Below are 27,993 nucleotides of genomic sequence, written 5' to 3'. Positions count from 1 at the left end.
TGTGACCAGCAACACATTAGGACTAGCCACAGAGACAGCTGTAGGTAGGATCTTAGGCTGTGTTTAGTTCCACCAAGTAAGTGGGAGGTGGAGCTGTAGAAGCCATGGGGAGGCAGGGTCTGTGTGCGTAGCTTCGGAAGAGCTAGTCTTGGGCAGTCCTGCGCAGAAATTGCTTCTGGATCCCAGCTCCTCTCTGAGAACCCTTTGTTATGGAGGCATACTGCCATCTCTGCACATCCTGTTGGAGCTCTCTGGAGGATGGTGGACAGTGTGTGTGGCTGTTGTACACACCTGCATGTGCTTTTCACTCTCACAGTGGCACTGTCTCTTCTGTGGGCTTTTGTCTGAGAAAGCTGCATATCTTTTATCTTTGTAAGGATACACATGTAGCTGGTGTCTTTACTTTCTGATGGTTGCACTGTCATCCTCTGGATGCAGCTGAATTCACCGAATCCAGGTCCCCTGCAGATAGAAAGAACAGGGCCGGGGGAAAGCCACGAAATAGAAGACTGCTGGGTCCTCTCCATGGTCCAGTAGCCTGGCTTCTGTAGCCACAAGAGGAACCATGCCTGTTAGCATCACACATACACGTCTCTCTCTTGGTTAGAAAGTTGTTCAGGATCTGTCCTGGAGGTTCTTGTTGTAGCAGGTGATGTATGAATAGTCTGTTTCTAGATAGTTCCCACCCCTGACCCTAAAGTTCATGCCTTTCTGCTAACTGAGCTCCGTCTATCTCTCCCTCCTCTCTGCACAGCCCTGGGTCCTGAGTCGTGCTCTGTTGGTATAGAGGAGTAAGCTGGTACGTGACCTTTCCTCCACACTTCTGGTGGCTTGGCTGGGTATATCTGCAGAGAAGAGCCCAGTCCCCTGAGGGGTGCTTTCTGGATCCAGAGTCCAGAGCCACTGATGGTTGCTGTACCTTGGTGTCTGAAAGGTGGCCTCCTGGTGTTCCTGGCTTTGGAGCCAGAGGGTCTCCTACCTGGACAGTTGTCCACCCAGGCTCTTCTAAAGTGATAATGTAGGGTCCCTCGAGCAGTGACTCAACTCAGGCTCTGGAGTTACTGTCACTGGTAGGAGGGAGGAGTTGGAGAGTCAGGGAGTCCTAGGAACATGTGCAGCAACATCCTAGGGCCCACACACAACAAAAGTCAGTGCTGGGTAGGCACTCTGCCACTGAGCTATATCCCCAGCCCTCTTTACTGTTTGAGACAGGGTCTTATTTTAGAAAGTTCCCCAGGCTGGCCTTGAACTTGCTCTGCAGCCCAAACATACTTCTAGTATACATTCCTCCTGCCTCAGTTGCAGTTGTGGCCTTAAGCAGTAGTTGAGATTTGCTCCAGTTGCTGGGAGGCCCTACATCACCTGCTCCCATCAGTGCTCCAGTCTGTGGGACACGTACATCCTCCCAGGTCTGTTGTATCCTGGGGGGCTGGAGAGAAGGTTCACTGGCTCCTCCCCAGAAGACCCAGTACCCACATGGTAGCTGACTTCAGTTCCAAAGGATTGGATACCCTCTCTGGCCTTTGTGGGCCCCAGGCATGCAACTTCTGCACAGGGATACACGCAGACAGAACATTCAGACTTAGAATGAAAACGAAACATTAAAACAGTATAATGCCAGGCACGGTGGTCCAGGCCTTTAATCCCAGCACTCAGGACCCTGAAGCAGACAGATCTCTGAGTTCTAGGACATCATTGTCTAGAGAGGGAGTTACAGAATAGCCAGGGCTATACTGAGAAACCTTGTCTCTGGTTTTAAAGGAGAAAAAAAAAAAAAGGCACAGCCTGTGCAAAGGGAATTCTTCATGCCTCCTTCACTTGTCACTGTGGCCTCTGTCCCCTTTCCTGGTATGCAGCTCTCTTGTGGACTGCTCAGCTTTTCTGTCATGAAACCATCATTGCCACTGGGAACCTGTCCATCCTGTCTCTGAAACCTTTTTGCCACACCACACACACACACACACACAAACACACAGACAATCTTAGGGACCAGTGGATTGGTGCCCTGTTGGAGGTAGCCCAGATTGCTGGTTACAGAAGCACCCGTGAAGACCAGGCTGACAAGCAGGGACTCTTTTTTCTTAAGGTTCTTACAGAGGGGATGGCAGCCTTTCCTGTCAGGGCTCCCCAGAAGGACAGCACCATAATAGCCAGGTTCACACAACCTGTCTGGGAAGTGCCAAGTTGGTGAGACGTCTATGCCGCAGTCCTCTCCCATGAGCCAGGGAGCCAGACCTGGTGCCGTTTCTTTGGCTTTGGTAGGGTTCATGGTTTTTTGGAACTTGCTTGTCCCCCTTAAGCTGCACTCCCGAAACAGCCACTGCTATTTATAACTTCTGTAGGAGGCAGGGGCAGCTGTGTTGGGTGAGGTGGGAGTGTAGGTCACAGACGGGAGATGTACGTAGGTTGCCTTTCCTGAAGCTGAAGCTCCTAATGCAGAGGGTAGAGCTGGAGATGTCTCTGAAGCTCTGCCCTGGGATAACGCTACACAGCACCATAGCTCTGGCATCTGGCACTTAGCAGAGGCCTCTGTGGAAGACAGGCTCAGGCCCACTTCTCCAGTGGAGCTTCTTGACCAAGCCCCATGAGGCTCTGGGTTGATGAACAGATGCAAGACCACCAACCAATCATGACTCCTCCTTTCTCTGCTCCCACCTACAGGATGGTCCACCTCCATGGAGACACACAGCCTTGCCACCACCAGCTCCCCCTGGCCTCTGCTGAGTGGCTCTAGTCCCGAACCTGGAGCTTCTGAGCTGACCCCTCTCTGAGAGTATGGCTCAGTGGGCAGCACAGAGCCCTCAGCATCCCAAACATTGCCAGGAGACTCCCTGGACCCCAGCGAGACCCTGGCCTCTCCTGTCTGCACGCCTCATGTGGCCACTGGGATTTGAGGGGCCACAGGGAACCTTGATCCAATTGCACAGTGGGTTGTTCCTCCCCACACCCTCCTTTTTTATGGTCAATAGATTTGTAAATGGTACAAGATGAAGGACAGCAGCTGTCCCCATGGGCCACGAGCCCTAGAGGGACTCTCCCCAACTGTCAAAGCTGATGCTTTGAGCACTTAGCAAACCAGCATAAGAGAATCTACCCATGGACTGAAGTGTCATCCTCACAAACACTCTGGAAGGTGGGCCGCCTAGGTTACGGTTATGAAGGAAACAATGCCTGTCTCATGTGACCCCAAGGCAGCCAGGCTGTCATTGCTGCTTTCTTTCACCTTACAGATGTCCTGAGCATGGGTGACCCTCCTTGGAGCCTCCAGGTCCCCTCCTGCTCTGCTCTACTACCCACTAGTGATCTCTGGCAGCTGTCCAGCTGAGGCAGCTGAGGCAAGGCGGGGGTAGTCAGACTGTGTTAACACCACAGTCCTTTGCAGTGGTCAGTGTCCAGTAGCCCTCACAGGTCCTGCTTCACTCACATCCTCACAGGCCTCCAAGATGGAGATGCTTGTGCTTGCAGGGCAACACTGCCCACCACCTGCCAGGGACGAGCCTGAGCAGCTTCCACAGCACATCCATTGCCAGTTACCTGTCCTTTTACTTTCTTACCGATTTATTGTCTGAGGCTTCTGTCACAGGATCCTAGGGTCACTTGGTTTCTAAGGCAGAAGTAGCCCAAGGGTGGCCCCAGGGCAGAGATGCCCCAGGCAATGCAGCTCCCTGGTCAGTTAGAGAGGGAAGTCAGCCCAAGGAGCTGCCCTGCCACTCACCCAGGTGACAGCCTGTAGCAATGCATGGAGACCCCTTTAGGCTCAGGGTTGCTTGAGCTCTGGCTCTCCCCCTGCTCCTTCCTAGCAGTGACTGGCCTGGTCTCTGGTAAGCCTGTAAGCACAGTTCTGTCTGCATATCCATCCGTATTTTCTCTCTCTCTCTCTCTCTCTCTCTCTCTCTCTCTCTCTGAATGCACATATGTGCACACATGTCAGCATGTGCATGCCCACCCCTCACTTCTCACCTGCCAACACCCTGGCGCCTGGTGCCAGTACTTTGAAAGATGGGATGCAGACTCCACACTTACCTGTCTCAGATTCACATGTACTATCATTTGATGTACTGATTGGCTAGTTTGGGTTCATTTTTACTGTATATTTATAGTAATAAAATCATGCAGCAATATTCTATGTGCGCCTTTGTTCTGCCACAGCACTGTAGGCAGCACTGTTGGCTCTCGGTGTACTGACAGGACACTGGCTGACAGGTTTTGGTGCTGCCTTCATTTGCTTCTGTGAGAGGGGCAGTGAGCAGCCCCTCCACACACAGACAACGGTCATTGTGCTTGTTTTGTTGCTCGCTCTGTCTGAAGCTGACATAGAATTTGGCTCACCTCCACGGAGCAATTGCTGGATCTCAGCCTCCAGGTGGGCAGATGGTCCTAGTTCTTATACCCACCCCAGCTCTTGTGATGTCTACCGAGTACTAATCAATGTACCAGAGGGCAAAGCCTATGACAAGGGGGACCCATCACTTGAGCTGGAGTCACTTAGATGCTTAAGTCTTTAAAGGCATGATTTCACAGGGCAGTGGAGTCACAAGCTCCGGGTCGAGCCTCAGGGAAAGATCATGGATGAGGTGGATATTGAGATTTCCAGCTGCACTCTCAATGACGTTTGGGACTTGAGACTGGCACATCTTGATGATCAGTGTACCTCCCTAGGACAACCTGGCCTCGGTGCTGTGCATCTTGGGAGCCGTAGTCTTCTGGTAGTCGTGGGGGGTCTCCTATGTAAAGGAGAGTAGCTAACTACATAACCCCACCCCCACCCCGCCTCCACCAAGAGCTCGAGTCTTTGCTGGATTCAACACCAGTCTCAGGGCTGGTGGGGGCGGGCTTATGCACGTGGAAGCACGTGGATTGGGCCTATGTGTCGTGGGCGGGGTCGCGCATGCTCATTTGGGCAGTGGGCCTGGAGCACATCAAGATGTCGACCACGACGGTTCCGGAGCTGAAGCAGATCAGTCGGGAGGAAGCAATGCGCTTGGGGCCCGGCTGGAGCCATTCATGCCACGCCATGCTGTACGCTGCCAACCCCGGGCAACTTTTCGGCCGTATCCCCATGCGTTTCTCAGTACTGGTGAGGAGCCGGGCGGGCTAGCAGGGCGGATCGCTTGGGACACCCAGTGGACCCCGCGTCCTGACCAGGCTTACCTTGCAGATGCAGATGCGCTTCGATGGGCTGCTGGGCTTTCCCGGGGGTTTCGTGGACCGCCGCTTCTGGTCACTGGAGGATGGCTTGAACCGGGTCCTGGGTCTGGGCCTGGGCGGCCTACGCCTTACTGAAGCTGACTACCTGAGTTCACACCTGACTGAGGGTCCACACCGTGTGGTGGCACACCTGTACGCACGGCAGCTGACGCTGGAACAGCTGCATGCTGTGGAGATCAGCGCTGTGCACTCGCGGGACCACGGTTTGGAGGTGGGACTACTGCCTGGGGCCCGCCCCCGTTCCCACTCCTGAGGTTTGGCTCTGGCACCACAGAAGGCACCAATGGGTAACAAGTGCCCCTCAGGGTCCTCACCCTGGCTTTGTTGGATGGGAAGAGGGACTTGGGATCTGGGTCATGGGCTGTTTACATTGCCTTGTTGCCTGCCATTGTCAATCCTGGGAGTGGGGCTTGGGGTCACTGGAAGGGATGATCAGGGCCTGCTTGGAAAATTGAGAACAGACAAAACAAAAAACAAACAAAACAAAAACCGGATTGTAGCGTTTAGGATTACCTCCTGAGGAAATTTGGGGATTTGAGGATTCTCTGGTCTAAAGGGCATAGAGTGAAACTAGTGATCATGGGAGTTGCAGCCAGACAGGGTGGGGAGTGCGTAGGATTGGCCTTGAAACTTGGGAGAAGGGGCTTTACTGCATTAGCAATGCCTGGCCAGACCGGGCCTGGGTCTCCCTGTCTCTGGCAAACTGGTGGCTGACAGGCCTTTCTGCCAGAGTCCTGCCTCTACAGGAGAGCCCAGCCCCACCCGTGCCCTCTGTCCCGCAGGTCCTGGGCCTTGTACGTGTCCCACTGTACACACAGAAGGATCGAGTAGGAGGCTTCCCTAACTTTCTGAGCAACGCCTTCGTCAGCACTGCCAAATATCAGCTCCTATTTGCCCTTAAGGTACTCAACATGATGCCCTCGGAAAAGCTGGCCGAGGCCTTGGCCTCAGCCACGGAGAAGCAGAAGAAGGCCCTAGAGAAGCTGCTCCCGGCCTCATCCTGAGGTGGTTCCTGTGCAGGTCCCTGCCCTCCCTTGGCTGTCTCTGCCCACAGGCCCTGGAATTCCCGAGAAGCGTGCCTTCTAGTGTGTTTGGTTTTGCATCCCTTCTACTGCAAGGGACAAGCAGGCAGCTGTTCATCATTGTTGTCCCAAGCAGTCCCTGGGACCCAGCCACCCTCTCTCAGGTTGGTCAGTGGGCTGGGCCTGGGCCCGGGCCCAGCTTTTCAAGCTGAAGATGTTCTTCTCACCCATCCCAGGGCTCAAACTGTGCCGTGAGTCTGTTCATGACTGGTGGAGCCCCAGCTAGAGCCATTCTTCCCAGGCAACCACTCGGATGGTACCCAGATCCTGGACTGGTTGTGGGTTTTGTTCAGTAGAGAGGACCCATATTAGATCAGCCCTTCCTTCCCTTAGCCCAGAACCCGGTCCAGCTTGGGGTAGGATGATGCTTGGGTGGTTGTTGGATTTCTGTTGGGTTTTTTTCCTTGGTGTATGAACTGTGGGTTGGTTTCAGAATGGCTGTGCCCCATATGGCTTTGTTTTCCCCATGAGGGCTTTGACTTGGCTCTGTGAAACTGAGGAAGAAAGAAGACAATAAAGCCATTCCTCTGATGCTCATGTCTGCTTCTGAGTGGCATGGCCATCTTTCTGAGGTGGAAGGTTGGGCCCAGGACCAAAATCAATCTGGGTGGCAGCTTGAACTGAGCTCATGTAGTGGTGATGGTGGAGCTGAAGGCACAGACCTAGTATGCAGAGGGACAACAGCATGCCACCATGGGACAGGACTGACACTACAGCAGTCCTACAGCCTGGCGCACAAACACTGGGAAGGCTGGAGAATCCCCACAGCTCAAAACCAACTGGGTAAGGAAGGATGTGTGCCAGCTCCACTTTAGGGCTTAGAAACAGGAGAAACCCTAGAGCAAGGGTGATAGATCTTTTGGTGGCAGTAAGGAATATGTCATGTGATCAGAAATGAGCTCCCACCAACTTGCGTCTAATTTTATTTTCAAAGAGTACATTTTCTAGGCACCCCAGACTTCGACTGTAAAATCAGACTTCAGTGTGGCCCCTACATGTGCAGGACTTAGCCTCTCCATACGGCCCTGCCTGGTCTGAGCCAAAGCTGCCTCTGCCTACCAGCATGGGCCTCTCCACCAGAATCTGGGTGCTAGGCCCTTCATCCTGTCTCAGGGCTGGCCCAAGCTGCCCTAGTGAGGACTGAAGTCCTGTCCTCCTGTCCACAAGCTGCTCCCTGGGCTGGTCTTCTATTCCCTGGGCTGCCGCAGCCATCTGCTCACTGCCCTGTCTTGCGTGGCACATAACTTCAGGGTGGATTCGTCACCCAACGTCAGAATCTGAATAAATTTGTTTAAGAGAGAGGGAGAGAGCACCTGGTAAGAAGGGACAGGAAGGTCAAGTGGTCCAAGGCACTCATGGGCACGCAGTGGATACTCTCACCGTCCCTCCTGGCTATGGTTCCCTCCATTTCTTCCCATTCAGCATCTGTAGTTTCTCCAGGCTCTGCGTTACGGAGCATAATGCCTGTCCTAGGGAGAGGGCCAATTAGTGAGTGGTCTGTGGTCAAGTCTCAGCAGCAGTCTAGAAGGGAAACTTAGGGCACTATGAATAGGTGACCCTGAGGTAAGACTACTCAGGGCTCTGAGCCGTCTGAATATGGATAGCTTTAGGTTCAGGTCTCAGCCTCATTCCATGGAAGAGGGTCTGAGGAAGGGTCAGGTTAAAGCCTTGGCTACCCTCTTGGAGACTTACCCATCTCATGGACACGGTCTTCCAGGGCTCCTGACAACTCAGGGAGGCTCAAGGCCTGCAGGGGAATAGGCCAGCCTTTGGAATCTGTGGTATAGAATGGTGGGTTGGCCACAGGTGTGTCCTTACTGCTTATGCATGAGTGACCGCCCAAGGGTGCCTCTCATGCTTGTACCAGGCTATGAGCTTAATAGCTGCCACTTAAGGCTCAGGCTTTAAATAGAGCTGAACCCTGGGAGCTATAGCCACCCAACTCACTAGAGGCCTTAAAGAGTGTAGTGAGCCATGAGACTATGGCCCTTACACTTGCCACCTACGCACCAAGTGTAATAGCACATCTCTTATCACAAGTGGGCTTGTTCTGGGGATGGGGTTGCCACTGTGCCAACTCTGCAGAACCACTGGTTGAACCTAAGCTAACGGATTCCTGCCCGCCCTTGTCCTGGTCCAGAGCCACGCTATTACTTTTCATACCTGCTGGGAGAAAGGGTGGGTTTTGGGTAGCTTCGCTGGGGGAGTGGTGCTGCTTCAATCGAGCTGACAACTCAGCTTGACAGGCCCTACAGGACATAGGATCAAGTGTGACACAGGAGAGCCCCTGCCACCAACCCAAGCCCAAACCATCCGGGTAAGGAAAACCAATTCAGCCCTGTAGCCAGCCCATACTGGTAGGCTGGAAAGACATGCAGATCCCCAGTCTGCTTTAGAGTCAAGCCTGGGTCTGCTCTGTAAGAGACAGAGCCCCAGGAAAAGGCACTATGGTTCCCCCCACCTCTCAACTGCTTAGAGGATTAGGAAGGGACAATGACCAACAAGTGTGTGTGGGTGTCTACCTGAGTATGTGAGCCCACTTACCGCAGCTGGTCTAGGACAAGAGCAGCATCCTGGGCCAGGGTTTGGGCCTCCTGCAGCTGGGCATGGATGTCCTTTCGGGCACTATCCTGCTCCAGGAGGCAGCTCTCTACTACAGCCCGCAATTCCTGCTCCTGGGAGACTTGGCCACGCAGAGCCTCTGCCTCCTCACAGCACTGTAGGCAAATACCAGGCTAGAGGGCCCAAGCCAGGAAGCCAAGGCCCAGGCATGCTTATTTGCCCACAGTCTCTTAGGTGCCTGTCTGCTTCTCCCCAGCCTGTTGTAGGAGTTACTCATTTGACTCCATCCTGCAGCTTCCAGGTTCCGTGAGCCCCTTTCTCTAACTAGCTCTGCCTCCTAAATTCATCTGACTTGGCTATTCCATCGACCTGTCTCCAGCCCCCTGCTACAAAGATGTGAGTACTCTAGATGTACTCTGCCTCCTGTGCCCACAGCCCACCAGGACTTCCCCACTTACTTTGTGCAGCTGGATGGCAAGCTCCTGCATCTCCGCCTCCAGCCGGTCAGCATAGGCCAGCTCTAGGGCATCACTAGGTGGGCGGGCACTACTGTGCCATCGGGCAATGGCAGAGGTCATTTTCCTTTTGGGCCCAAACAACCTGAATGGGTAAATCAGAGTGCATATCAGCTCTGTCATGTGCATGGACCTTGGTACCAACCCGCTACCAAGGCCAGTTGCTAGGGAACACCTAACTCTGAAGAAGGGAGGTTGTAGAAGATCCTGGGGCTGAGAACCAAAACAAGAGGGTTCAAAAAGCCTCTACCTACCATCACTGGCTTCAGACTTGGACAACGGTGTCTGTGCTCTCAAGAGAGATCTCCAGGAATCTCTCCCCTCCAGACAAGTGCCCTGGAAGTCACTGCAGGCTTTCACAGTGAGTGCAGCCAGCTTAGGCTATCTCAGCTCTGCATAGCAGCAGCCACCCAGACCCAACATGCAGGAATCAGGGTAGGCAAGGCAGACCCTGTCCTCCCAGTATCAAGAACAGAAGTTCTAGTTACTGAGGGCTACTGCTAATAAGCCACGCATTCACTCTCTGCCTGAAGAATAGAATTGGGGGTGGGGGAACGGGGAGCGGTCTAAGGGGCAATGCCTCTTCCTCATCTTCCCTGTGTAAGGAGCCAACAATAAAGACTAGGACACTGAGAGGACCTGCACGCTCAGAACACTGGTGCACTTGGAAGATGAGCATGAGAGTTCTAGATCACCCTCAACCACATAGAAGTGGCTTGTCTCAAAGCAACTACAGAGGGGAGGAAAGTCATTACATGTGCCTAGGGAAAGGTGCAGGCTCTGAGGGGGACCTTCAGGTTTCACCCTCCAGCTAGTCCTGTGCACAGAGGCAGCCAACAACAGTAAGTTTAAAAACCAAAAACAAAACCTGCAGATCCCAGGAAAGAAGGAGGTCCTGAGTTCATGAAAGTTCCAAGAAAGCCCTGCAGCATGTCTGATAGACAAAGGCCCTGAAACAACCATCTTAAAGATAATCAGAGATGATGTGGAAACAATACAAAATGGAGATACAATGGAGAGAAATGTAAAATATAACAAGTATGGTGACTGAGGTAAAGTCTCCTAAAACAGGTGGAGGCAGCCTTACGTAAGCAGACAGACGACAGAACAACCAGACTGGAACAGCAAACTAGAGCACGCTGGAATTCGGTCTGAGGAGGAAGAGAATGAAAACCACAAGCATGGGCTCAAGACCTCATGGGGCCAGCCTCTCCCTGAATGCCTCAGTGTTAGGAGGGAGGGCAGGGGGTCTGAGGAGCTAGCAACTGGACACTTCCACCTCCATCAAAAACAGGAACATCTGTGATGCAAAGTGAACGCCACAGATGATGAATACTAGGACACAGCTAAGCTAAAGACTTACAGAACCCTGGAGCAACAAAAAAAAAAAAAAAAAAAAAAAAAAAAGCAGCTTGTCCCATGCAGGGAGCAAAAAAGTAAAGTACCTGCACGTTCTCATTCAAAACTCTGCAAGGCTGAGGCAGCCACAGTGTCAAAGCAAACAGCTGTCACCAAGAATCCTTTACCTGGGAAAACTGTCCTTCCCGGTGCAGGAGAGAACCAGACATTCCCAGATCGGCAAACACTGAGGAAGCCCTGCCGACAGCAGGGGACCTGCTGCAGCAGAGCCACCAGTGCTCAGGGGAGAGCACTTCTAGTGTGAGAGCCAACCATGAAATTACCTCCAAGTCACACACTGCAGTTGTGTATATTGAATGTTTTGAGACAAAAGGCATATTATATTACATAGCTTGGATTTTATATTAAAAGCTTTTATATTCAAGCTTTTGGGAAATAAAACCTATACTATAAAACACTAACTCCAGAACTGTGACAGTTACCTTGAAAAAAATATTTTAAAATCACAGAAAAGCAAACTGAAAAAAAAAAAAAAAAAAAAAAAAAAACTAAGTCCAAAGGTCCAGCATACAGCAGCAAGGCCATCTTGAAGCCATGTGGTCACAAAGACCAACTGTCTAGACAGGCTGCTCATCCACCTGTTGGAGCACAGGCTGGAAGGATGACTGAAATTGGTGGAGTTGCAGGGAGGCACTAGGGAACTCACGTGATGCCAATTTCCTTCAGGTCGCTTTCAGTGAGGGTCAGAAAGATACGCAGGTCTACATCCTGCTCCTCAAACACTTGCAGGTACTTTAGACAGCCGATCTGTTCCAACAGTGTGGCAAGATCCTGGGGTAGAGGAGACAAGTGGGAGGCTGGGGCCAGTACTGGAGAATGGGTCTCCTCAAGGCTCTGACCCAAGCTTGACTAGATCCCCTATACTGCCCCTGCAACCTTAGTGCCTCAGGCAGAGAAGAGATGCTGACAGAGCAAAAGGAAAAGAATCCAGGAGGCGGCTCAGGCTTAAAGTCCAAGTCCTGTGGAACTTGGTGCCACTGTGTGAATCCACGTCTGCATGGCCATTCTTGTACTTATCCTGACTCCACCTGGAGCTTCCAGAGCTCCAAGTGAGGGGTGCCTGGTGATGGCACAAGCTTTTCATAGCCGGCCCTGCCAAGTCAGCTGCTGCTGAGTTCAACTGTTCAATCCCAGCAGCTTTTCAATACCAGAATTTCCAGTTTCCATTTCTGCCCGTGCTTGGTTGCTTAGGATGGAGAGAATATGTTCCAAGGTTGCTCCTCTACCACCTTCCTCAAAGAACCAGCTTTGAGATCCCAGCACATCTGTTAACATGCTTGTAGAACTGAGAGATGCACTATGTTGCAGGCCTAGGCCTGAAAGAGGCTGCAGGCAGAGTTGGCTGTTAGGAGCAGCGCAGCTGGGACTTAGGCCTATGTTATCACACCCTGAGCTGCTGATCTGACCAGAGATGATGCTGCACCAGGCTGACCCACATAAGCATCTGCTACATGCCACTATTGTGTCCCCAGCTCATGAGCATCCTGTTATCTCCCTAGGCTTGGGGAGGGCCAGAGAGCAAGACTGCAAGGAGACAGTACCTGCACACAGGAAGAAAAGTAGGCCAGCCCTATAGCTGGCCACTGCTCATCAAAAACCCTTTCTGAGCCTGATCAGTTCCCAGTGGAAGAACTTGTGGGAGAACCCAGTTACCCTCTCTCCTCTCAAAAGTGCCTGGCCTGTCAAGTATACACATAAGTGAGGCCACAATCCCCATCCCACAGTCAGAGAAGTACCACCTTTCTAGGCATGTACTATCAGGTTCTTGAATGGTCTCACCTGGGGTCCTGAGTAAGGGGACTTCTCAGCTTGGGGTTCAGACCCTGGAGTGCGAGCAGTCCCTGTGCTAGAAGGCCAGTGACCATCACTGTTGTTGTGACGACTCTTATTCTTCAAATAAGTCCTGGTTTGTTTACGAACCGAGCTTTTGCGGGCGTGATCAGAATCCTGCAGTGAAAGGGGTGTGTTGGGAACAGCCCTTGTCTGGCCCTAAACTTCTAGCCTTCCTCACCCATGGCAAGGGTGAGCTGTGAAATCTATCATGACTTACCTGCAGCTTTGGCCCCCACACTCAAGGGTTCTGAGTCCTCCAGACATGGTGTAGACATATATTAAACACCCATTTCCTACAACACCGAAGGAGGAAGAGGGACCTTTACCTCATTGCTCTCTATGGAGGCTTCACTGCTGAGACCCTGGGCTCTTGCTAGGCCATCACTGCTGCTGCTCCTCCACACAGGCCCAAGACTGGCACAGAAAGTGGGTTCCTCTGGTAATGGAAAACACCTGATGACAGGTCTCACCAGTGAAGCTGCCTGCATTGTTAGCTCATTCTCAACTGCCTCTTACACAGCTCAGCTCTGCTCGTCTGGCCTGGCTCCTGTCTCAACCCCACACTATAGGGTAGATAGTGCTTGTCTAGGGTATTAGTTTGTATGTATTTTTATTATGTGCTCATAAATTCCCCACACCTACAACAGAGCCTGGCGTGAAGAGAGATTTGGCAAAGCACTGCCAGGTCATAGCACTGCCAGGTCATAGCCCAGCCCCCTGCAGGGGAGATTGTCAGGAAGCCCTTGCACTGAACCTTTGAGTGGCGTGCCTCCTTGGCCTGTGGGGACTCAGAAGTGGAATGCTTGCCCTCACCTGCCCATGGCCAACTCTGGTTTACCTCACAAGAACTGGGGGCTTCTCTTTCTCCTCCTCTACGGGAACCCACAAGGACTGGAACTCATACCCCGGCTGCTGCTGCTACTGCTCTCCACATCGCGTTCATTGATGGGGGAAGTGACATCTCGGTAGCAGAGGCCCTCGCCTTCCATGGTGTTCTCATCACTGCTGGTGAAGGTCACATAGCCCCGTGGAGGAACTTGCTCTGTGTACAGAATGGGCGTGTGAACCCTCAGACATGAAGGAAGGAAGGAACCCCCTGTCTTAGGCGTTTGGGGGTGAAGCAGCTCCACAGCTGCCACATCATCTTCTGGCACAGTAACTTGGCCATGCTACCATGCTCCAAGACAGATTAATCTGCACATCACAGGAGATGAGCTTGGTGGGGCCAGAGTCAGCACCCAGGCAAGGTCAGCCCTTAGCACCTGCTACTATTTTCTTAGGGACAAAGTGGCAAGGCAGGCTGGATCTACAGATTCCTCAACTTAAAGGTTATCTGGGCACATTTAGTATAAACTCCAAACTTAATATGCACACACCCACCCACCAGTTATCTGTGTAACTATAGCATTTTTTTTCTTTTTTCTTTTTACTTTTTTGACAGTGTAGGGATAGAACCCGAGGCCTTATGTGATAGGCAAGTACTGTACCAGAGCTCCAACCCCAGCCAAAAAAAATCTGCCTGAACAGGAAGAAAAAGACTCTGACCTAGGGCTGGAGAGTTGGCTCAGTGGTTAAGAGCACTGGCTGCTCTTCCACAGGTCTTGAGTTTAGTTCCCAGCAACCACATGGTGGCTCACAACCATCTGTAATGGGATCTGATGCCCTCTTCTGGTGTGTCTGACGACAGCTACAGTGTATTTCAAGAGAGACTGACCTAGAAGTGGACAATGCAGAACAAGCTCATGTAACCTTTGACATGTTTGCCCACAGAAAGCAAAAAGACGGGATGTGGCTCCAGGGTACAGTGCTTCCCAAGCATTCAGTCTCGGGCTTCCATTCCAGCACTGGAAACAACAAACTCCAAATCCTCCATGCATGATGGCACACACCAGTAATCCCAGAATTCAGGAGGCAGAGCCAGGAGGATTGAATCCAAGACCAGCCTGGGTTTATGGGGTGAAACCCAGAAGGGAAAGAGAGGAGAGGAAGTAGAAACAAAGAAATGTCTCATATTTGTAGTCTCAGCTCCCCAGGATCAGGTGTGGGCAGAGCCAGACGGGGACTAAAACCCTTAACACATCACAATTGGTGTGATATATAATTGACAGAATAGAAACATCCAATGAAAAGAAAAATCCACAGAATGAAACCAAGTGTCTTGAGTTATCAGGGATGCCTGGAGCCTGTCACTAGGTCAATTCTGAGCCTCACTCCTGAAGCACCCAATCCTACTGTAGTAGGGACCCATGTACCAGGGCAGTCCTGTCCATATCCAGTCTCGGCATGTGATACCAAAGAGCCTTGGGAAATGTGGCTCTCACCATAGCTGTCCGGAGTCTTGCCTCCCAGTCCAGTAGCTGTGATCCTGGCCAGGGCGCGAGGCCCCTCGTGGATACTCAGGCCCTTCTTTCGACAGGGCCTCTGGCGCTGAGGAACAGGCCAGGACTCATCTGAAGAGCTCAGGTCTTCATAGTTTTCTAAAGGTCAGACATGAGAATTAAGACAGTTGGTTCAATAATAACTTCACTTGCCAACACTAAGCACTAAGGTCATGTGTCTGTGTATGCTTTTTGAAAAAATGACTCCCTACATAGGGTCAGGCAGGCCTTGAACTTACAGCAATCCTCCTGCCTTTCTATCCCTGATGCTGGGGTTATGTGTATATGCCACCATACTCAGTTTAATATGTTCTTAAGATTTCATCTTTAGTTGTGTGTGAGTGTGAAAATACAGGTGCCATGGAGCTAGAAAGAAGGCACTTAGATCCCTTGACGCTAGAATTACAGGTGTTTGTGCACATTGCCTTGGGGTGGGTGTGGGGAGGGGTGAGCTGAACTTTCTTCTGTAAAAGATGTACAGGTTCCCTGAGAGAGCAATAGGTAACTGACTCTTAAGTGCTACTGAGCCATCTCTCCAGCCAAACCACCTTAATAATATTGAATTAGAAAAATGTGTTGGGCTGGTGTATGGTAGTTCCCGCCATACCCTTAATTCAAGTATATGGGAGGTAGATCCTGTCTCAAGAAAAGTTTACCAAGACTGGACTCGAAACATTACAACTGGCAGGCCACTGCACTGAAACCTTCATTAATTCTTTTGGTTTTTTCCGTCCTTTTCATGACGGGTTTCTTTAACCCCGACTGTCCTGCAGACTCACTCTGTGGTCTAGGCTAGCCTCAAGCCCATAGTGACTCACCGGCCTCTGCCTCCCAGAGTGCTGGGATTTAAGGCGTGAGCCACCATCTGGCTTAACTTTCTTAACATGGTGAAAGGTACACACACTTTCCCAAGCTAGCCCCAGGCTGGGTTACAGTGTGAAGAAAGGATGTGCACAATGATTAGCGCCATCCTAGAAGCACTGGCAACTGGAGGAAATAAGATACAGAAGCATGCCAAGCAAAGGGTGAGCTCTGTCTGCAGACTGGACAAATGGAGAAGAAACTAACTTGACAAGATCAGTGTGGGAGTCCAGGGTCTCCTGCATGGACACACCAAGAATTGGAGCAAACCCTCAATCAGAAGTTAAAGAAAATAACTGTAGTGAACCCATATACAAAAGCAGAAAGGATGACAAACACTTCAGAATAAACTTAGCTATACACAAAATATATATCAGGAAAAATTTAATCCGTCCTCAACGTCCCAAAAGTATACTAAATATAAAACATGCCCTGTGTTCTTAGATGGACAGGTGACACCATAGAAACAGTGAATTTACACATTTCCTGTAGTCTCCTTGATATGTGCTCATTGTTTTTTTGAGACTGAGTCTGTGTTCCTAACTGGTTTTGAATTTGTATCCTTCTACTTTGCCTCTCAATCCAAAATTCTGAGATTGTAGCTGTACACCATCATATACACCTTTTCAACCCATCTTAATTAATCTTTTTCTTTTTTTAAAGATTTATTTATTTATTCCATGTATTTATTCCACTGTCACTGTCTTTGGACAGATCAGAAGAGGGCATTGGATCCTATTACAGATGGTTGTGAGCCACCATGTAGTTGCTAGGAATTGAACTCAGGTCCTTTGGAAGAGCAGTCAGTGCTCTTAACCACTGAGCCATCTCTCCAGCCCTCAACCATCTTAATTAAAACAACACCTTTTAAGGAGCCAAGTCAATCATGCTGGTCCAACTGTACATGTCAATCATGCTGGCCCAACTGTACATGTCAATCATGCTGGCCCAACTGTACATGTCAATCATGCTGGCCCAACTGTACATGTCCATCATCCTGGCCCAACTGTACATGTCCATCATCCTGGCCCAACTGTACATGTCAGTCATGCTGTCCCAACTGTATCGTTGAGGGCTGTCCTAGTGCTATTTGTATTCTGATGTTAATTCCACTTCCTCAGGGGTTGTCCCCATGACCAGTCGATCATGTACTTGATTTCCTGTGAACCTTCTCCCCATTTTAGCTGGTCGATAAAGGCTAGAGCCTGTGATTGAGCAGTGGAGGGGAAAGGTGGGACAGGAGATCTTTAAGAGTAGGGGCAGGTGGGGGTTGGGGATTTAGCTCAGTGGTAGAGCGCTTGCCTAGGAAGCGCAAGGCCCTGGGTTCAGTCCTCAGCTCCGAAAAAAAGAACCAAAAAAAAAAAAAAAAAAAAAAGAGTGGGGGCAGGTGAAGAGAGGAGAATGAGAAGGGAGAGTACTGAAGAGGAGGAAGAAGAGGAGGAAGAGGAAGAGGAGAAGGAGGAAGAAGAGGAGGGAGAGGAGGTGGCCATGATGGAGCAGAACCATGTGGCTCAGAGAACCACAAATAGCAAAGGGTCTCCTGGCTGCAGAATAAGTTAGTATAGTGCTAGATCTGCACAATCTAGGCATGTGGCTGATAATTATAATAGCTGGATTGTGTGGTTTTTACATGGGCTTACTGGGGTTGGAAATTCCAGCAACACTGTGAACAATTGGAAAGGAGAAACAAGTATCACGGATCAGACATGTACACGTAAAAGATGAAAGCGTACAGGCTAGAAGGGTCATGGCCATCACAGCCCTGAGAAACACTGGTGAGGACTCAACATCCAGAGGCAAGAAAGGACACCTGCTCACATAAAGGTAAAAGTTACACAGCACGAGATTGTCAAAGTCAAGAACTAAAAGCCAGAGAGGCCTCTCTGTGAGTGAGGCATATCTCTTCCCCTTCTTCCTTAGGCTCCACAGCCTGTGCTGTGCGTGATATCAGTTGACAGACACTGTTCTCTGTGGGAAAGTCTGCATCTCTCTGGCCCTAGGCCTTGGACCCCAACCTCTGCTCCACAGTGGAACTGGTAAGAAAAGAAGGCCTCAGAGCAGGGCTGGTAGAGCCCAACCTGAGCAAAGGGATGGACTGGGGAGAGGCCCTCCTTGTCTCCTAGTTTCCTTACTGCTCAGGGCTGCCTCAACTCCATCAGGACACAGGCAGATCAGGTACCTGAGCTACGGTAGAGGCTCTTGGGCAGTACAGGTGAGTGAGTTTCCATCAAAGCCACAATCTTCATGTGACCATACTGCTTGGCTAGCATCCGGGCTGTGGCTCCACTGTGGTCTCTTGTGTCCACTTTGACTCCCTAAAAAGGTTCACAAAAGAAGAGTCAGAAATTCTTCCAGCTAAGTGGACTGCTGGTCCAGAGGGATGAGAAAACAAGGACATTTATGGTCAACTCCCCACCCCCTGTTTGAGATAACACTCGGGTGGAGGGGTAGGAGTGAAAAGGTCTGGTGACAACAAGCCCATCACCAAGAGCAGTCACCAAGCCATCTTGCAGCGGCAGCCACTCTCCCTCCTGAATACTGCCTGCCATAAGGCAAGGAGACACAAAAAACCTGGAACCTGCAACAGAGGCCCACCTTCACCCTCTACACCTACTATATCTGTCTCTTAGTAGAGAACCAAACAACCATTCAGCCCACCCCCAGAAAGAAGGCTCCATCCTCCCAAACTGAACTTATGTCTGTTGTCCCTGATTTTCTGAGACAGGATGTAGCCAAGAACAACCTTAACTTCCTGATTCTCCTGCCTCCACCTCCAACTATTGGTGTTTTGTTGAAACAGACAGGGTCTCACTGTGATTCTAGGCAGGCCTTGAGCTCACAATCCTCCTGCTAGAATAACCTAACGAGATTACAGTTTAGGTTTCCTGAGGTGGGAAGATCCTTATTCTGAACCTAATGCAATAGATTTCTCCTCTCAAAGTGTTCACAATACAGTCTAATATCATGGTGGCAGGCTGCCCAGCAAGGTTTTGAGGACAAATGACAAGGAATTTAGAAAATAAAAATTGGCCCAGAGTCTCTTCCAGGAGTTTAACTTGATAATTAAGGACTGACAGCGTAACTCCAAGTAACACTGCGGTTCAGAGGAACTTGCAGTAGGTGTCAGTGGGAGCAAATAATATACCTCCCACCACTCCCCAGGGAGGAGTGGATGCAGTGCAGGAAGGACACCCAAAACCCGTGGAGAAAACACGCATTATGGGGTGGTGGCTCATGACTATAATCCTAGTACTTATAGTGGAAGCAGGAGTATCAGGAAGTCAAGGCCATTTACCACCTAGATAGGGAGGTATGAGACCTGGTTGGGCTACATCTGATGCAAACTCCAGAAAGCAAAACAAAAGTAACAAACAGCAAACAGCAAAAGTAAATCACAAAGCATGCACGCTGATTCCCCTTTGTGCTTAGGAAGACTCCTGCTGTAGACACTGTGTACAATTCTGTGTGGACACAGTTCTCAGTCCTACTGAGACAAGGGCTGACGCATGCTACAGTAATGCTAGCTGGGCCTAGAGTTACCAGACTGTGTCCTGACAAGCGATGCCACTTGGAAGTCTGCTGAGGTTCATGTTGGACACTGTCACTCATACTCCATCCCTCCCTTCTTGTCATTCTAGTCACACTGCCTGGTTGTCACAGGCCACAGGCCTGTAACTCAGCTACTCAGAAAGCTGAAGCAGAAGGATTAAAAGTTTACAGTCTTCCTGGGCTACACAAGTTCAAAGCCAATTTAGACAACTTACTATGAGCCTGTCTCAAAATAAAACATTTTTAAAAGGGCCGAGGATCTCTCTCAGCAATAGAGAGCTTACACAGCACATGCAAAGACCTGGGCTTAATCTCCAGCACCAGGAATAGAGTTAATGTGTTTTCAAAATCATTGTAAATACATAAATGTGGGTGTCTATTTTTACTCAGCACTGTATGTTTCAGTGAAAATGTACTGCCTACAAAGTAGCAAGATAGCTCAGTAGGTAAAACCACCTGCCATCAATCCTACGGTCTGAGTTCACGTCCCAGAAAACAGACTCCTACAGTCCTCTATTCCACATGTATACACGTGCATATATACAATATGCTAACTACACATGTAAAAGAAACCCCAGTTAGAGTTTATAGTTTCCCATTTGCTGTGAGTAAATTATAAGGTAGTAAATAGGTACTTACATGATTCAGAAAATACTGCACAATTATCTCATGGCCAGCGGCAGCTGCTTCCATCAAAGGAGTGAATCCATATACAGGTTCCCTGCAAGATGAAATCAGATAGATGGTTAGCAGAGAGAAGTTAGGCAATGAACAAAACAAGCCAAGATCCTTACATGCAAAGTAGGGGTGCAGGCTCAGGCCTAGGCTCTCGTGCTGTTACAACTGCTGGGGTATTGATCTTTGCCTTTCTACCTTGCTGGAGTCATGGTTTCTTGGTTGCTGGGTATCCCAGGCTAGCTGGCCTGTTAGCTTCTGGAGATTCAGTCTCTGCCCTCCTACTTCCTGTTGTGTGCTTGGCTTACAGACTACCCGCATGACTGCATCCTACAGTTACAGTTGTCAGGCTTGCACAGCACTTCTGCCCACTAAGCCACCTCCCTAGTCTCCTTCATGACTTTCATGACATGAAGCTACTGTGGTCTGGTGCATGTTATGTAATGATCCCCCTTCACAGCAAGTACCAACTGAGCGCCACCTTAAGCTGGCACGGCAAATTCTGGCTCTTGGTACCCATGCTGGGAGACACGATATAATTCTGAATGACTCTAAAATAGAAATAAAATGCTACTAATTAAAATTCAACTTGTCTAATGATTCTAAGCTATATTCTAACTTGAGAGATGTTGAAAACTGTTTCTTACAATGGTTGAGAGACAGGTTTAGCATGACTCCTGGCTTCTATTTCAGCAGAGAATGAGGAACAGTGAAGGGGCTGTTTGAGAACACAGATGGGCTTAACAGAAACAGTTCATGGGCTGCTGAACCCAATAGATAAGACTTGGACAGTTGGGAAGAGACATCACCATCTGTGAGAAGTGAAGAGCAGTAGCTGCTTTAACACCAGCCTGTTCAGTTAGTATGTTTTAACACCAGCCTGTTCAGTTAGTATGTTTTAACACGAGCTTGTTCAGTTAGTATGTTTTAACATCTGCTTGTTCAGTTAGTATGTTTTAACATCTGCTTGTTCAGTTAGTATGTTTTAACATCTGCTTGTTCAGTTAGTATGTTTTTTGAGACAGGGTCTCTTCAGGTAGCATTGGCTGTCCATTGGCTGGAGCTCGCTGTGTAAACCAGGCTGGCCAGAAATCCTCCTCTGCCTTTTGGGTGCTGGGATTAAGGGTGTGCTCCACTATGCCTAGCAGAAGATGCTTTTTGAGCATGATTAAAGTGGGGATTTAGAATGAAGTGGGAATGGCTTTGAGGAAGGGAAGATGGACTATTAATGAAGCAGAGGAGTTACTAAATCTCATGTGGTCTTCGTGACTATTCCACCTCATCTCCTTGGTGTCCTTGTGTGGTGAGGGTGAGCGCGGGATGGGTGGGTGTGCACAGTGCAGAAGCTGGAAGTGGTGCTGTTTCTTGACAACCACCTACCTTTTTTTTTTTTTTTTTTTATTGAGATGCTCTCTTACTACGACTTAGGGTTCACCAACTGGACTAGTGGACTGGGCTGGCATCTGCCTATTCTTCCTACTAGCCTTGTGGTTATAAGCATACACAACCACGGCAACATTTTTTCCTGTCCCTGGGGATCAAGCTGATGCCTGTGCAACAAACACCTTACCAACTGAACTGCCACCCCCCAGCCCAATCTCAACATCCTAGCAGTTCTAAGTGCACGAGAGCCTGGGCCTGAGCCTGCACACATGCTCTGCATGTAGGAATCTTGGCTTGGTTTGTTCATTGCCTAGCTCCTCTCTGCTAACCACCCATCTGATCTCAGAAACCCAGCCCACTCCTATGACCACGTGGCTGCAACAATCACCTCACGTTGGCATTGGCTCCACTCTCCAGAAGAAACTTGACCATCTGCTGGTGGCCGGCACTGGTGCAGTGAAAGAGTGCAGTCCAGCCCTGGATGTCTTTCATCTCAAGCTCTGCACCTTGCTTCAAAAGAATAGAATGTGGGTTATGCCCCAAGTCTCCAAAATATATAATCTGGGTGGGTGCCTGGGAAGCATCCACTGGACCTTCAGCTGACCTATGCGTATATGCACACTGTGGCCTGCAGCATCTCATATCCTGTCAGGGCAACCAGGGAGCACCTGGGGTTTTGGGCCCACTCACAGCTCACCTGGAGCAGGAAGTAGGCGATGCTCTCGTTACCACAGCTGGAGGCCAGCATCAGTGGAGTCTGTCCTTCTGGGGTTGGCACATTCACACTCACACCTGCCTCGAGCAGCAAGTGAACAATGGTATCGTGTCCAATGTAGGAGGCATACATCAGCGGAGTCCAGCCACCACCATTCTTCTTATTCAAATCTAACTCTCTCCTAAATAACACAAGTTATGCTAGATATAACCAGCATCTCACATGTGGCTTCGTCAGAGCCAGGTGCTAGGCCTGGTAGGACAAGCTGCCCTTCCAGAAGGCAGGAGTCACTTGCCTCGAGTCATCCCCAGGTAAGTGTTTCCACCCTGCTTCAGAGTCTTGTGATGGTTAATCGTGAGTGTCAACTTGACAGGGTCTGGAATCAACTAAAAGACATACCTTTGCACAGGTCTGAGGAATTTTCTAGACTGGGTAAAATGATGTGGGAAGCATTCCATGGGCTGTGGTTACAGACTAATAAGTAAATTTTAAAAAAGAAACAAACAAACAACAAACAGAAAGAAAAGGGGAAAAAAGTAAAAGTGACTGATATAACCCTTTTATTTTAATGCTCTCACCTGTCCAGTACCTCCTGGACAAGGCCAATAATCTTTTTTGTACCTACAGCAATACCAACCATGATCAAGCAGGGGAGTTAGGTAAGGTCTTGCCATTTCTCCCCAGTTATATTATCTAGGAAGTAGCCAGCTGTTGGCACATAGTAGATTAGGTCTAGGTAGCGGGTTAAACACCCTACAGCACAAAGGACCCAGCACAGAAAAGACTAACTGGCCTAGTTTATTAGTAGAAATGAGGCTGAGTCACCTTAACCACGAGGCACCAAATTAACACAGTCTGCCTTCAGAGTTATGCAGAGTGGTCAAGCAAAGAGAAAGGAACTAAGGACATCACTGCCACTGATCCTTTGTCATTTCACCCTATAAAAAAAACTTATCACCAGAGTACCTATTACCTAAGTTCTTTCTGTTATAGTTCTGGAAATGCACTTTCACGGAGAAAAGCAGAAGATTGGGGCTCTCAGACTTTAAGGCTTGGGAATGATAGTCCCATTCTAGAATAACACCCACTGCCCACTCCAAAGAAGGTATGTTAAGGCCCAGGCCTTCCCCTTTACAGTTCTTATTCCCCGTGTAGAAACTGTTGTCTGATCAGTGCCTCCTGTGAGATCCATACTAAGCTGACCGAGGCAGTGACTTCCACACACTAGCAGCTCGAGCTGGCTCTGCATTCTGCAGTGGCCTGAGGCCCTGCCTGTAGAGCTACATGTAGCTACCTCTGGAGTCACTGGAATGACTTGGCATCCACCCCTGTATGGCTTCATGAGTGGAAATTCAACAAGGTCAACAGTAGCAAGTACCTCAGCAAAGCTAACCAACACCTACCTTTCAGCACCTGTTCTTGAAACCTCCAATATCCCTTGGCCCCAACCTAGGCTTCTGTGAGCAAGTGTGCTTCTCAACTGGGTCAACTCCAGTGAGAGCACAGATCTACTCCATCTTCCCCTCTTTGGGCTGCTTTGAGACATGTTCTTTTTAACAGAACACTCAACATATAAGAACTTGGGACTCCAAAGAATTTCAGCAGGAGTCTTGGGATCCTGTAAGGACATGTGCTGACTACACACCTAGCTGCACACCTCTGAGGCACTAAGTAAAGGAGTCCTACAGACTGCTCTAGACTGAGAGCACTCAGACTCTGCTGGCCAAGGACGATGGATGGCTCTGATTAGCAACCAGAGACACAGGCTTTTTGAGGCTTTCCCCTGGCTCATCAGGAATTGAGATGGCACAGAGAGGGCTGAGAGACATCATCTAACCAAGATACTAAATGAGTGAGCACTGACAAACTTTTAAGTATAGAGTGGGGTGGAACCAAGAAAGTAAAGAGACCCTTCTTCAGCCAAACCTTCTGACCACACAGAATAATAGACAGGCTGTGGAACTAAATACACATATGCAGATTAGTAAAGCAGGCAGTGAAGATAGGAGGCTACCCTCTCACCTCTGTGCTCAAGAACCACAGTGAGCCTGTAGTCACAGAGTCAGAGTGCTGGCTGTCTGTCCTTTCTATTGTTTTCTCTGGGTTTTTCTACAGTCAGAGGAAACCCCCAAATGATTCTGGTTCAAATAAACTACAAATTAGTATTTATAACATGTTTTAAGCATCTTTCTTGTCCTTAGAATCAAAGGTATCTTTTTTCTAGGAGTTGAACAGGAGCTGGCTGTCAAGGACACCTGCAACAAGTGGGTGAGCCTATTTGATATGGATTGAAGACCTTGAGCTCTGCAAGGCTGCATGCAGCCTGTTGGGAAGTGAAGCCACCAAGATGCAAATTAGAATGTGAGGTGAAGGGATACACCCCAAGACCTCTTACCGCTGCACACACTCCTTCACCACCTCATACTGGCCAATGGAGGCAGCTGTGTGAAGATCCAAGGGGACATCCAGCTCCTCTCTGCTGACCTGTGCACCAAGTCCATGCCACATGGACAAGCTGCGGTTCAGAAGCTCCGGCTCGCTGGCTTCATCGCTGAGCTCAGACATGGCTGCAGAGGGAGGCCCAGGGGTTAGTTGTTCTTCCCTGGCTGTTCCAAAGATGAAAAACTCCTACCAACAGCAGGCTATCACCTCAGATTCCTAAGAACTGAAGCCACTAAGGCTGACTTAGCCTCCTCCTAACATCACACAGCTGCTGGCAGTTTGAGGCCAGCCAGAGGACAGAAACACCTATGGAGCCATTAACTGTGTTGCTGCATACCTGCTCCATACCAGAGGCTCTGTCTGCATCAGATTCTCCAGGAGTCTGATGGCCTTTTCACTGGTAGCAAAACAGTGCAAGTTGGGTTATTTAGCACTATTTGCTGAATTTGGGTGGGCGGCAAAATTGAGCTCTGTGTCTAGCTTCTCCAGTTCCTAATTCCTCACTTATGGACATGTGTGTATAAAAGGTTGTTGCTAAAATGCACGGAAGCTGTGTGTGGTGGCATACCTCTGTAATCCCAGCACTGGGAAGGTAGAAGAAAGGCAGGGAGACTATGAATTTAAGGACAGCCTGGACTATACAACAAGTTTAGGCCAGTCTACCTACACAGAGATCGTCTCTGAATAAACGCAAGAGTAAGTAAGACCAGAAAGGTGGCTCAGGGGTTGGTCTTACCGAGGACCCAAGTTCAGTTCCTTGCACTTACTATGTCCAGTGGCTTACAACCTCCTGTAACTACAGCTCCAGCGGATCCAATACTCCTTTCTGGCTTCCTGGATCTGCATTCGTGTGTGCACATACTACCCCCAAGATACATGCATACACAGAATTTCAAGTCTTCTTAAAACAAACCAAGGCAGGAGAGATGGCTTCGCAGTTAAGAGCACGTACTGCTCTTACAGGGGACCCGAGTTTAATTCCCAGCATCCATATGAGGCAATTCACAGCTGCCTCCAGGGGATCACACACACATAAAGGTCAGGAATGTCATGCATTTGCATCTCCACAAACCACATGGAAGGCTATATGTGGTGATGCGACTTAATTATGGTACTTGGGGAGATGGAAACAGGACTGAGTTCCAGGATAACTAGGACTACAATAGTGAAACCCTCAGAGAAGTAAAAACCAAAAATAACAAAAAAACAGCCTGGGCAGACAGAACTTGCCTCAAAAAAAAAAAAAAGGGGGTGGGGTGGGGGGAGGACAAGTAGGGCAGGGGAAAAGAAAACCCTAGTAGACTGCAGAAGGCAATCCTGATGTTCAGCAAATGCTACCTGAGCAGGAACCCACCCACACAACCCTTTTAAGTAGGAAAGATGACCACAAGGAGGGCAAGTGTATGGTTAGGAGTGCTTTATTCTGGGTAAGCCTACTCAAACCAAAGACTAGCCATTTATCTTCTAGCAGACTCTTACGTCTAGGAGCACAGGAAGCTAGTACAGAACAGGAAGAGATGGGAGATGTCAGGTGCCCTACTGCATAAGACCTTGAGTCCTGAGTCCAAGCCCTAGCAAGGCAAAGTGTTGGGGGGGAAGGGGGAAGAGAGAAGAGATAATGGCAGTTTACTGTGAGTAGGGCCTTAGTTTCACATTCAACTTTCACATGTGCAATGGCCACTGTTTTGTTTTGAGAAAAGGTCCTACTGTGTATCCCTGGATAACTTAGAACTCAAGTTATAAACCAGGCTGGACTTGGTCTCATAGATAGTCTTTGCTGAGATTGAAGGCATCTGCCTCTATACTCAGTCACTGGTCACTGGTACTACGCATCCATGGGGCCACCTCAGTGACCTCAAACTACTTTAAGTGGCTGAACCCCTCCAGGACTGAATCACAGTGCTCTGGTAAGGTTATTACTCTGAGGTTGTAACTGACCCTAATCTGATCTATCAGAGTCAAGAGCAGAATAGAAGGATGGGAAGACCTGGGCTTTGGCACTGAGCCTACCTGGGTCCCATCAGGGGTGGGGGTTAGGGGGGTCAAGACCACTGCAGCAGTGGCCTCAAGGACACAGAGCACCATAATATCCATACTCAAGAGGAACCCAGAGGAAGCCTGAAGGAAGTGTGTACCCAGAAAGTACTAATTCCCTGCTTTTAAACACTCTAGCATTATTCTGTGTTGGTGAGTGCCAAAAAGGGGGGGGGGGGTAGAAAGATCTGTCTTTCTGGTTGAGGAGCTATCTTAGTGATAAATATCATATATACACAGCTTGCAAGGACATATTTTAAAAATTGAATTATAAAAAGGACAACGTACAAATCACTAATCTGGGGAGCAGCTTGCAAGCCTCATGGTGAGTGATGTGTGTAGGCTGGTGAGGTGAAAATCAAGGCCTGCATTCTGGAAGCACTAGCTTCTCATGTTGCAACGCCTGAACTCAAGTAGTACCTAACCTCACTGGTGAAACCGAGTCTGAACCAATAGTGGACACATGCTGGCCTAAAGGTGCAATTTTAGCAGATAAGCAGAACCCTGGAAGGGCTCACACCTGTAATTCCGCTCTTGGGGGTGGGGGTGGGGGTTGAGAAAATAGGACCACTTTTGAGTTCAAGGACAACCTGGAATACATGAGATGCTTACTCAAAAAACATACAGCCCACTAGCGTAGTGGCTCAGGCCTTTAATCTCGGCACTTGGTGGCAGACCTCACTGAGTTCGAGGCCAGCCTGGTCTACCCAGCGAGACACGCCCACAATCTCAAAAAAACCAATACCCAAAAAATCGATTCGAGTAAAATAAAGGTTTGTATGTCTTCTGCACCTCGCTTCCAGAATTTCAGTAACAGCACTGACGTTACTCTTAAATTTTTTAAGTCTTCGTTTAAAAAAAAAAAATCTATTCTGGAGGCAACTGTCACTCCTTCAAGAGGTTCGTGAAGGCCTCGAGGGAGCCCCTGTAGCCCAAATGTGAGACGCGGTTCCGGCCCTATAGCGGTCCCGACGACCGTGCACGACCGCTGGCTCCCGTGTGACTGTATAGTCTGGCAGGTACCTCAGTTTAGCAACACGGAGCCGGGCCCGCGTCCCCAGACCCTGTGACAGGCAAGCGCCAGGGTTGACCGTCAAGGCGGCCGCGGGGCGCCTCGGGCCCCGCCTCTCAGAGGGCCCCGCCGCGGCCCGGCCTACCTGCAAGGCCTCAGGTTCCCGCGCCACCCTCCAGCAGCAGCTGCACGCTCCCTCACCGGCCAACAGCCCTGCGCCCGGCCCACCCCGGAAGTAATTGTCGGGCAGCGCAGAGCACCCCGGGAAGGCGACGGGCGTTCTGTTATTGACATCCCATAGCAGCCAATGAGATGGCAGATACCG

The 27,993-nt window shown here is 49.7% G+C and overlaps 3 protein-coding genes across 48 annotated transcripts in view; 2 read left to right on the top strand and 1 right to left on the bottom strand.

Annotated features, from left to right (window-relative positions):
• Mgrn1 (mahogunin ring finger 1) overlaps positions 1-4,126 on the top strand; it is a 49,319-nt gene extending 45,193 nt beyond the window's left edge. For 8 of the 20 annotated variants that reach the window (XM_087571364.1, XM_087571362.1, XM_087571365.1 and 5 more), the window contains 2 exons: positions 755-799; positions 2,662-4,121. In XM_087571364.1, coding sequence (XP_087427490.1) covers positions 755-795 — 41 coding nt within the window. In that variant the 3' untranslated portion in view covers positions 796-799; positions 2,662-4,121. 20 annotated transcript variants of the gene reach the window in all.
• On the bottom strand, positions 42-27,905 carry Anks3 (ankyrin repeat and sterile alpha motif domain containing 3). 27 transcript variants are annotated; one of them, XR_015630484.1, is made up of 18 exons: positions 27,814-27,905; positions 24,576-24,747; positions 22,163-22,361; positions 21,854-21,975; positions 20,047-20,128; positions 18,038-18,173; positions 14,941-15,096; positions 13,524-13,661; positions 12,946-13,055; positions 12,566-12,733; positions 11,433-11,557; positions 9,311-9,452; positions 8,835-9,007; positions 8,454-8,539; positions 7,983-8,066; positions 7,604-7,759; positions 5,152-5,647; positions 42-4,724 (listed from the first exon to the last, which is right to left on the bottom strand). XR_015630484.1 is itself a non-coding variant. In XM_087571353.1 (18 exons), exons 3-17 carry the CDS (start codon positions 22,636-22,638, stop codon positions 7,683-7,685), a joined length of 1,857 nt encoding a protein of 618 aa, XP_087427479.1. In that variant the 5' UTR covers positions 22,639-22,654; positions 24,576-24,747; positions 27,814-27,905; the 3' UTR covers positions 7,201-7,567; positions 7,671-7,682. The 27 variants fall into 27 exon arrangements, 10 of the variants coding, with proteins under 10 accessions (NP_001401266.1, NP_001009676.1, XP_087427479.1 ...); XR_015630483.1 differs by having other exon boundaries at positions 3,800-4,724; positions 5,152-6,952; XR_015630482.1 differs by having other exon boundaries at positions 3,800-4,724; positions 7,604-7,754.
• Positions 4,912-6,827, top strand: Nudt16l1 (nudix hydrolase 16 like 1). The gene is made up of 3 exons (NM_001100782.1): positions 4,912-5,077; positions 5,159-5,419; positions 5,991-6,827. The coding sequence occupies exons 1-3, from the start codon at positions 4,925-4,927 to the stop codon at positions 6,210-6,212; spliced, it is 636 nt and encodes a 211-aa protein (NP_001094252.1). The 5' UTR covers positions 4,912-4,924; the 3' UTR covers positions 6,213-6,827.
• Positions 27,906-27,993: the final 88 nt, after the last annotated feature.

Source organism: Rattus norvegicus, chromosome 10, assembly GCF_021556685.1.
Source record: "Rattus norvegicus strain SHRSP/BbbUtx chromosome 10, alternate assembly SHRSP_T2T, whole genome shotgun sequence".
Taxonomy (NCBI): Eukaryota; Metazoa; Chordata; class Mammalia; order Rodentia; family Muridae; genus Rattus; species Rattus norvegicus.
Note: the sequence above shows the minus strand (reverse complement) of the source record. Positions and strands in the feature narration are given on the sequence as shown.